At 41.9% G+C, this 10,652-nt stretch overlaps 1 protein-coding gene across 1 annotated transcript; it reads left to right on the top strand.

The window, feature by feature from the left end:
• The first annotated feature begins 6,046 nt into the window (after positions 1-6,046).
• Positions 6,047-10,431, top strand: LOC137128947 (extracellular calcium-sensing receptor-like). Its single transcript, XM_067507657.1, has 6 exons — positions 6,047-6,240; positions 6,403-6,700; positions 6,810-7,604; positions 7,741-7,968; positions 8,121-8,244; positions 9,518-10,431. Exons 2-6 carry the CDS (start codon positions 6,437-6,439, stop codon positions 10,429-10,431), a joined length of 2,325 nt encoding a protein of 774 aa, XP_067363758.1. The 5' UTR covers positions 6,047-6,240; positions 6,403-6,436.
• Positions 10,432-10,652: the final 221 nt, after the last annotated feature.

Here is a 10,652-nt window from a genome sequence, read left to right as displayed (position 1 = left end):
GGCCAGATGGTGACACTAGTCAACCGAAGGCAGAATACAGAATGGAAGTGCATCTGTTTGGAGCCACTTCATCGCCCAGTTGTGCTAGCTATGGTCTCATGTGATTTGGAGAAGACAACACACATCTGTTTGATGCCTGCACAGTACATACGGTGCTGCAAAACTTTTATGTAGATGACTGCCTAAAATCGGTTTAGACTGTTGAGAAGGCAAAGTCTCTTTACCACAGTTTGAAGACTGTGTGTCAGACAGGTAACTTCAAGTAAAATAAATGAATTAGCAACAATCGAATGGTGTTAGCAGCCATTCCAGTGGAGGAGAAGGCGATAGAAATAATGGACCTAGATATGGATCAAAATGCACTTCTAGCGGAAATTCAAGTTCAGGGTTGTTATTCAAAGTAAGCCCCCCACCAGAAGAGGGATTCCATCCATGCTGAGCTCAGAGTATGATCCACTGGGAATACTTGCACCTGTGAATTTATATGCCAGGAAAATTATGCAGGAGCTTTTTAAGATGAGATTGGGATGAGATGAGATGGTGCCTGAAAAATTTTGTCTTGCTCCTTTTTCAGGACCAGGAACTATCTTAAATAGAAAATGCTTTGACTGTGTTCAGGACTGTGATTGCTCTTTTCTCCAGCAGAGAAGATATCTCTTCCCAAAAGATTCAAGCAGCTTTGCCGACTGTCACTGCGAGTCTTCTTGGGGCCTTAGGGTGAGCTGAACATCCCGTTGTCAGCACACTGAAAAGAACTACGCCATCTGAATGAGCTCTGGAAGGGAGCCTCAGGCAACCGGATATTAAGCTTGGCAGCCGTGCATTTGCACACCTCCTGCAAGAAATCCAGTATAGGAGAGGATGCATCTCCCTCCCCTGCCTGGGCCACCCTCAGGGGTGCATGTTTTGCAACCCAGCCTGAAGGTGCCATTGAGGAGTCATCAACATCTTCGTCAAACATGAGAAGCTCCGACACAGTTGGTTTCCCGAACTCAGCCCAGATCCCAGATTCAGCACCAGGATCGGCATCTAGATTAGGTTCAACAGCTCCGGGGCCGCCTGCGTAGAGGCCATCAACGGGTAGCCGCTGGACAAATTCGTCTGATGAGCCAGTCAGTGATGGAGCACCTTGATGGGGAACCAACTGCAGTGCAAGCACTCCTCCAATGACTCAAGGGCAGTTAGAGCGTGTTTCAGCCGAAGGCACATCATGCACGACAGGTGGGTATCCCAGCTAGACATTTTATTGGCTCACGGACAGACTTATGCCTGTGTTTTCTCTTCTGCCTTTGCAGTTGTATTTGCGATGGCCGTGGTCACTATCAGGGGTTAATAGCTGTGAAGCTATGATGTGGTGTACTGGTAAAGCTAACTTGGTGTGGCTAGAAAATAGCAGGCCAGCTGGGAGTGTTGTGACTTCCAGAAGACAATGGGTGAGTATTGCTACTCTAATGGTTTAACATTAACCATGGAGAGTAACTAAAGATAGCTCGGGGAGCATTGCTACTCAAAAGTGCCACCACTTGGTTGGAGCAACTGTAAGAAGTATTGCTACCTCCCACAGTCCTCAAACTACTGTTTGGTGACAGTGAAGGGTCCGGGTACTGAGTCTGTGTTTGTGTCTTTGGACAAATAAGCTTGGTCATGGAGAGACATCTGGCTAGAGAAAGAGGTATAATGGAACTTTGCTCGTAGCAAGAAGAGGTTTTTGAATACGCAGTGTCACTCCCTTTTATAGGGGGAGGGCTTGCCCCCTCCTCGACACTGACATGCTTAGTCCCAGCCAATCCTTGCTGTCAGAGTGAAATGAGAGCTTCTTATGAGGTCACGCTGAACGTTCCCAACGTGAGACACGACAAGAATGCTATGATAAAGAACTACGTACCCTCTAACCGCTAGCAGTTATGTGGTACTTAGTATTGCCAACATTTATTTCTTTTTAACGTTATTTTTGTTATGAAACAATAGCACTGTGAAAAATTTATGTCATTGTTTGTCTGATGTGGTATAACACAAAGTTCGCTACAATCAGATTTTTTTAAATATGTTTTTTAGATAAAATAAACATAGACTTACATAAGGGGGCAGTAACTTTTGCATAGAGATGGAGATATAGTCAAGCTTCCCTTCTCACACTGGCTCTGGAACCAAACTCCTGAACAGGGGTTGGATTATCTTCTTTTCCACTGTTGCCCCAGGTGAGAGGTGTTGGGCAGGTGTGGGAAGACTCACATGCTGCCAGGCAACTGAAAGTTGCTGACAGATAGGTTATGTTTGTGCTTATAAACCAAACACCAGTTCAGACTATCTGGCCGTACTGGAAACCTTGGGTGGAGTCCCTGAGAAGGTCCACCTGGGGGATAGTTCTGCTGGAAGACTTCAACGCCATATGGGAATTGATTTAAAAAAAGCCTAGAGATTTCACCTGCCTTATCTGAACATGTGTGGTGCTATGTAATTGGATGTTTGTGCACAGAATTTCTCATAAGTTAACTAGTACATCAGAGGCCTCACAACATTCATTAACTTTGCTGGCAGACCTGATAAACCCTAATATGTAGTCTGGGTGTGCTGGCAACACCTGGCTGTGGCTCCTCTCTGACCCACCTGAAGAATTTATCCTGCATTTCAAGAGAGACTGGGTCAAGGAATCTATTGTGGATGCAGCTACTGGCCAGAAGGTTGTTGATGACAGAGAAATCAGTGTTTATGACCAAGATGGCGGCGCGAGCAAATTGCGAGACTTTCGAACTGCAATGTTTTTATCTTCACGGAAACATGGCTACACAGCGGCATACCGGATAATACTATTGACCTAGCAGGACGCCACACACTCCGGGCGGACAGAACACAAGAGGGCTCCGGCAAGACTAGAGGTGGTAGATTGTGCATTTACTTTAACAAAGCTTGGTGCACGAACTCTGTTACTGTCATGAGTCATTGTTCAGCCAACCTTGAGTTTCTCATGGTTAAATGCAGAACCTTTTATCTGCCGCGTGAGTTCACTTCGAACATTATAACAGCAGCCTATGTTCCCCCGCATGCTGATGCCAAGCTTGCTATGAAAGAACTTCATGCAGCCATCAGTAAACAACAGACCGCTAACCCAGATGCTGCGTTTAATGTTGCGGGTGATTTTAATCACTCAAACCTAAAAGCAGTGCTTCCCAAATTTCACCAGCATATTTCCTGCCACACCAGAGGAAACAAAACCCTTGATCATGTTTACACAAACATGGCTGGAGCTTATGTTGCAACCCCCTTTCCCCACCTAGGAGAGTCAGATCACATCTCTTTGTTCCTCACCCCCAAATATGCACCCCTCATCAATCGTGTGAAGCCATCAGTAAGGACCATCAAAGTGTGGCCTGCAGGGGTAGATTTCACACTCCACGAAAGGTTTCTACACACAGACAGGAGTACATTTGTTTCTCAGGCCACCAGTGGCTCTCACATCGACATCAACTGCTACACCTCCTCTGTATTGGATCACATCCACTCCACCATAGACAATGTCACTACTCAGAAGCAGATCACCACATACCCTAATCAGAAGCCATGGATGGACAAGGAGGTGCGCCTCCTGTTGAAGGCACGCAACACTGCCTTCAGATCAGGGAATGCACAGGCCTACAGCACATCCAGAGCTAACCTGAAGAGGGGCATCAAAAAGGCCAAGCACTGCTACAAGCTAAAGATAGAGGAACACTTTTCCAAATCCGACCCTCGACGCATGTGGCAGGGCATCCAGGCCATCAGTGGCTGCGGGGGTTAAGTGGGTGGTTTTGTAGTCACTGATGTCCTCTTCTTAAACAGGCTCAATGACTTTTATGCACGCTTTCAGAGAGACAACACAGTAACTGCTATCAAGCTCAAACCCTCATCTGACCACCCTCCAATCACACTCTCCACCACAGACGTCTGCAGCACACTGAGCCAGATTGGTGCGCACAAAGCCGCTGGACCAGACAACATCCCAGTTCGTGTACTCAAGGCATGTGCTGAGCAGCTCGCTGGGGTTTTCACAGACATTTTCAACCTGTCTCTTGCCCAAGCAGCTGTGCCGACATGCTTCAAAAGCACCTCCATCGTGCCTGTGCCAAAACACTCCGCTCCAAAGTGTCTGAACGACTACAGCCCTATAGCTCTGACACCTATTGTCATGAAGTGCTTTGAGCGGCTGGTCCTGGCACACCTGAATGACTCTCTGCCATCCACACTGGACTCTCACCAGTTTGCCTACCGCAACAATAGGAACACAGAGTTCCATGGCACTGCACTCTGTGCTAACACATCTGGACAATAAGAACACTTACGCACGTATGCTGTTTGTTGATTTCAGCTCAGCTTTCAACACGGTCATCCCATCCAAGCTAATAGCTAAACCTGGGCATCAACACCTCCCTCTGCAACTGGATTGTGGACTGACCAATAGACCACAGCAAGTCCGATCTGGCTCCATCTGCTCCAACACCACCACAATCAACACTGGTGTACCCCAGGGCTGTGTACTGAGCCCCTTCATCTGCTCCCTCTTCACCTCTGACTGCAAGCCTGTGAACGGATCTAACACCATCATCAAGTTCGCAGATGACACTACGGTGATTGGTCTCATCAGCAACAATGATGAGACTGCCTACAGGGAGGAGATTCAGCAATTGGCCACATGGTGCAATGACAATAACCTGCTCCTTAACACCTCCAAGACAAAGGAGCTCATTGTGGACTTCAGGAAAGAGTCAAGAAATACACATGACACCATCCACATAAATGGAACGGATTCAAGTTTTTTTTTTTTTCTTTGGAAATTTATTTAAAATGAAAAATGAAAGGATTGTGTGTACGTAAATATTCTCAGCCTTTGCTTAATACTTTGTTGAAAGCACCTTTAGCACCAAGGAAGGTATTGGCCAAGTGGTGAGCAGTACCTGGTTTCATGACACTTTGCATTTAAGCCAAATAGTTCTGTTTTTGTTTCATCAGACGAGAGAATTTTGTTTCTCTAAGAGTCTGGTCAGAGAGTCTTTCAGGTAGGCTGTCATGTGCCTTTTACTGATGAGTGGTTTCCATCTGGCCACTCTACAATACAGGCCTGATTGGTCAAGGGCTACAGAGATGGTTGCTCATCTGGAAAGTTCTCCTCTCTCCACAGAGAAATGCTGGAGCTCTTTCAGAGTGAACATCGCCTACTTGGTCACCTCCCTGACTAATGCCCTTCTCTCTTGATCGCTCAGTTTGGTCGGCCGGCCTGCTCTAGAAAGAGTCCTGGTGGTTTCCAACGTCTTCCGTTTACAGATGATGGAGGCCACTGTGCTCATTTAGACCTTCAATGCTGCAGAATTTTTTTAGTACCCTTCACCAGATCTTTACTGCGATACAATTCTATCTCAGAGGTCTACAGACAATTCCTTGGACTTCATGGCTTGGTTTGTGCTCTGACGTGCACTGTTAACTGTGGGACCCTATATAGACAGGTGTATGCTTTTCCAAATCATGTCCAATGAACTGAATTTCACACAGGTGGAGTCCAGTCAAGTAGTAGAAACATCTTAAGTATGATCAGTGGAAACACCAGAGCTCAATTTTTAGTGTCATAGCAAAGGCGGTGAATACTTGTGATTTTTTGGTTTTCATTTTTAATAAATTTCCAAAGATTTCAAAAAATCTTCTTGCACATTGTCATTATGAGGTATTGCTTTAAGATTTTTGACAAAAATAACGAATTTGATCAATTTTGGAATAAGGCTGTACCACAACAAAATGTGGAAAAAGTTAAGCGCTGTAAATACTTTGTGGATGCACTGCACTTATAGAAAAAGTAGTTAAAATACTCTGCTAGTCCAAAAATCTTTTTGTGTTTGTACAACTCCTTCCTCTCACACCATTTTACATTTACAGACATGACACATCACTTTTTTTCATTTCAAGTGTATAAATACCAATATCAGCCTTCTCTTGACATTTAGGTACATGTGACTTTAACTAGTGGCTTTTTTCTATTGATATTATGACATCTACACAGAAGTGGCCAGAGCGGGGCTGGGCACTATTACATCTGTTATTGGTGGCTTCTTTCTCTCAGGCAGATGAGCTGGTGTGCCGACAGACAGGAGATCCTGAGAACCCGCAGCTCTTTAAAAACGGTGACATTGTATTGGGAGGAATCTTTTCTTTCCACAGTAGCTGGAAAGACAGAAGGGAAACCTACACAAAGAAACCGCCTCCACTTGAATGCATAAGGTAAAAACAAAACAGGTACAAATGTTTACCAGAGTAATACATTTTTGAAATTATTTTAGTGTATCTACAGTATTATTACAATCAAATGCTATAATTTTGTTATTTTTCTATTTCAACTTCTAATTACTCTTCTTACAAATATTTAAAACTGTGTGCATCAAGCTTGAATTTCAGAGATTTGCAGATTGCCCAGGCTATGATTTTTGCCGTTGAGGAGATTAATAACAGCACTGAGCTACTACCTGGCATCTCTCTGGGATATAAAATGTATGATACTTGTGGCTCTGTTGCCAGAAGTGTGGCAGTTACACTGGCCTTGGCTAATGGTAATGAAATTATATCTGCACCCTCTGAGGTTCCATGTACCAGACCAGCACAAGTACAGGCAGTAATAGGAGAGACCTCTTCCTCTACCTGCATGGCTGTAGCTACTGTCATCGGACCCTTTTATATCCCAGTGGTGGGTAAGATTAGTAAAAATAAAATTATATTAATGGAAATAATTAATTTTTCAGCAAACCATTAGTCCAAATGTTATCTTTACCTTGGGAGGTCTTTTTATCTTTTAGATCAGCCACTATGCCACCTGTGCTTGTCTCAGTGACAAAACCAAGTACCCATCCTTCCTCAGAACCATACCCAGTGACTACTATCAGAGCAGAGCCCTGGCCCAGTTGATCAAACACTTTGGTTGGACCTGGGTTGGAGCTATAAGAAGCAATAATGATTATGGCAATAATGGTATAGCTATATTCACAGAAACTGCACAGCAGCTGGGCATCTGTCTGGAGTATTCTGTGTCTTTCTTTAGGACAGATCCACCAAACAAAATACAAAAGATAATTGAAACAATCAAGTATTCCAGTTCCAGGGTGATTGTTGCTTTTCTCGCCCACTTGGATTTGGATGTGTTAATGTCTAAGTTATCTCAACACAACTTGACTGGATACCAGTGGGTAGGCAGTGAGGCCTGGATCTTTGATTCCCAAACTGCAGAAATGGACAAGTATCACATTTTGGATGGTGCCATAGGCCTGTCCATCCCCAAAGCACATGTAAGTGGCATGAGAGAGTTCATTTTAGATGTAAAGCCCATCAATTCTTCAGGTAATGACATATTAATAGTGTTCTGGGAAGCATTATTTAACTGTAAATTCAAGCAGTCAAATTCATCAGAAGAGAATCAGAGAAAATGTACTGGACATGAAGATCTGAGTGGATTGCAGAATGGTTTTATTCATATGTCACTTATGTCCATATTCAACAATGTATATAAAGGAGTGTATGCTGTGGCCCATGCACTTCATAATATTCTTGGCTGTAACAAAACATGTAACCACAAGATTCAGATAGGCCCATCCATGGTGAGTGACGACCTAAATAGTATTAATATTTAAAAATGTAATGTTATATAAAAAAAAGAGCAAAATGTCAAAAAATACATTGGCGCTATCTATTATGCTGTTAAACCAGCTACATATGGTTATTTTATTGTTTTAGATTTTGCAGCAAGTAAAAAAGATATATTTCAAAACAAAAGAAGGAGATGAAGTTTACTTTAATGAGAACGGAGACCCACCACCAAAGTATGAAATTATAAACTGGCAGCCAACAGAAAATGGCATTGTGGACTTTGTCACAGTTGGTCTTTATGATGCATCTTTACCTGCAGACAAACAGCTGAGTCTGCAAGATGAATCTTTAAGTTGGGCTCAGAACTCAAAACAGGTAAACTATCACTTCATCACTGTAGTTAATAATTATTCTATTTTGGTCATAATTTTGCATTCAAATTATTAGTTTTGACCACAACAGCTTTTTACATTGAGTGCTGATACACTTATACTTATAATAGTATAATAATTTTTGTATTAATACAGGTTCCTGTGTCAGTTTGCAGTGAGAAATGTCCCCCAGGAACTCGCAAAGTTCTCCAGAAAGGAAAACCTGTCTGCTGCTATGATTGTATAAGATGTGCAGAGGGAGAAATAAGCAACATTACAGGTCTAGTAATACTCGATCCAAGGTTTTGTATTTCATTGTACCGTAAAATAACATTGTCATACCCAGAATCCTGAATATGTCAAAAATGTACTAAAAACTAAAATGTGATTTGTTAATTTGACCAACCTAATTGTATTTTAAAAATAAAAGCTAGTTCAGATATATATGAAAAAGTTGTAAACAATATGTAGCTCCATTAAAACTGTTCTTAATGATACAAAAATTAGCTGTTTTTTTGTTAACAGGTGAGCATATTATGATTGAGATGCTCCTTTTATACCCAGTCTGTGCAAGCAAAGAATGTTGATGCTCACAAATGTTTGATGTACATTTTAAAAGATTTCTCAATGAGTTTATAAACACTATTTCTTAGTGCACGACTACCAAAAACGTAGGTCACAATCTACGGTACGTAAAGATTCTGGGACTTCATTGGAAACCTGTGGTTAAAGTTTGAAAGTGGAAAAACCTGTTGAATGTGTGAGACCTTTAAGTCCTTAAGCAGCATTTCATGAGAAACCCTCATGTTGGCACGATGAGTATAAGCACAGTGGCTTGGAAAAACTATGAAAAACCACTACTGCATCCAGAAATTCACCCTAAAACTCTATTTCTCTTGGAAGAATCAATATACTCATTGTGCACAGAAATGCTCTTGATATCTAGGGGCATTAGATCATGTCAGACAGACCTAAAGACAGTGAGGACATGTTCTGTGGCTAGATGATGTTTCAGCTTGTCATAAGGAACAATGGACATTGCGTTTTAAGTGCCAAATACAAAAAAATCTTGTGAAGGTGAAAAGTCTAGTATTGATAACTCTTTTTCAAGGGTGCCATGTATAAGTTTGAAAGTACTATGGATGCAAAACCATATATGGAGATTTTAGAGAGACATATGCTGCTATTAAGGTTTTGTCTTTTCCAAGGAACTCAGTGAATTTTTCAGCATGTGGCTTTTTAGACTGACTGTGCTATCTGAAGTCCAGATCTGTCTCTTATTAAAAATATACAACATGTCGGGGGAAAATCAGACAATGGCATCTACAGGCACTGATAGCTGAAGTTCTGTTTCCAACATAAATAGATAGAGATTATGGTTGGAGAACTGCAACTATTAGTATCAGTTTCAGTTTCCAAATGATTGAAAAAGTGTAATTATATAATTATGATAATGCTTTTTGACTGTGTTTGAGTGCATTAAACTATATTTGCCCATATTTACAAAAACTAAGATACTCAGTGAGTCTTACATCTGCTGTATTACTTTACAGATTCTATCACCTGTGTGAAATGTCCTCCTGAATTCTGGTCCAATGAGAGAAGAGATGTCTGTGTAAAGAAGGAGGCAGAGTTTCTATCATATGAAGAAATGATGGGAGCACTGCTCACTGCAGCATCTTTATTTGGAACATGCATGACTGCTGTTGTAGCCTTCATCTTCTTCAGATACAGGAAAACTCCTATTGTCAGGGCCAACAACTCTGAGCTGAGCTTCCTGCTGCTCTTCTCCTTGACTCTGTGCTTCCTGTGCTCTCTGACCTTTATCGGCCGACCCTCTGAGTGGTCCTGCATGCTGCGACACACAGCATTTGGCATCACCTTTGTCCTCTGTATCTCCTGTGTTCTGGGGAAAACTATGGTGGTGTTAATGGCCTTCAGGGCTTCACTTCCAGGCAGTAATGTGATGAAATGGTTTGGACCAACACAGCAGAGACTCAGTGTTCTGGTTTTCACTCTCATACAGGTTATAATATGTATCCTCTGGTTAACAATTTCTCCTCCTTTTCCATTTAAGAATTTTAAAGTAATCAAAGACAAAATCATCTTAGAATGTGCTCTGGGATCAACTTTAGGCTTTTGGGCTGTACTTGGGTACATAGGTGTTCTGGCCACATTCTGTTTTATTCTTGCTTTTCTGGCTCGGAAACTGCCTGATAACTTTAATGAGGCCAAATTTATCACCTTCAGCATGTTGATCTTCTGTGCAGTGTGGATCACTTTTATTCCAGCATATGTCAGCTCTCCTGGGAAGTTCAGTGTTGCTGTGGAGATATTTGCTATTCTGGCCTCCAGTTTTGGACTGTTAATTTGTAATTTTATTCCAAAATGTTATATTATCTTACTGAGACCTGAGAAGAACACAAAGAAGAATATGATGGGGAAAGGGTCACCAAAGACCTTCTGAAATTTCTTTTTTTGTTTTATTGAAAAGCTGTACCATTGCACTAGCTTCCCGCTATATGTATTTCATTTGTGACATAGCTTAATGTAAACATCTTTGGATTAACTTGGGTTAGTTTCTCTAGTCAGACAGTTCCCTAAGTACAAAAATGCAAATATGTCTTTAGTCCAATGTTATGTATGTGTCTCTGTATTTGATTTATTTGAGACAACACCAAATAAATA

This window comes from Channa argus, chromosome 6, assembly GCF_033026475.1.
Source record: "Channa argus isolate prfri chromosome 6, Channa argus male v1.0, whole genome shotgun sequence".
Classification (NCBI taxonomy): domain Eukaryota; kingdom Metazoa; phylum Chordata; class Actinopteri; order Anabantiformes; family Channidae; genus Channa; species Channa argus.
Note: the sequence above shows the minus strand (reverse complement) of the source record. Positions and strands in the feature narration are given on the sequence as shown.

What these genes read in the sequence shown, in the direction of transcription:
- LOC137128947 (XM_067507657.1), top strand. Translation starts at nt 6,437, where the DNA reads ATGATTTTTGCCGTTGAGGAGATTAATAACAGCACTGAGCTACTACCT. An exon ending in GGGCTCAGAACTCAAAACAG is followed by an intron (nt 7,969 to 8,120) that starts GTAAACTATCAC and finishes GTATTAATACAG; the next exon opens with GTTCCTGTGTCAGTTTGCAG. An exon ending in AGAAATAAGCAACATTACAG is followed by an intron (nt 8,245 to 9,517) that starts GTCTAGTAATAC and finishes ATTACTTTACAG; the next exon opens with ATTCTATCACCTGTGTGAAA.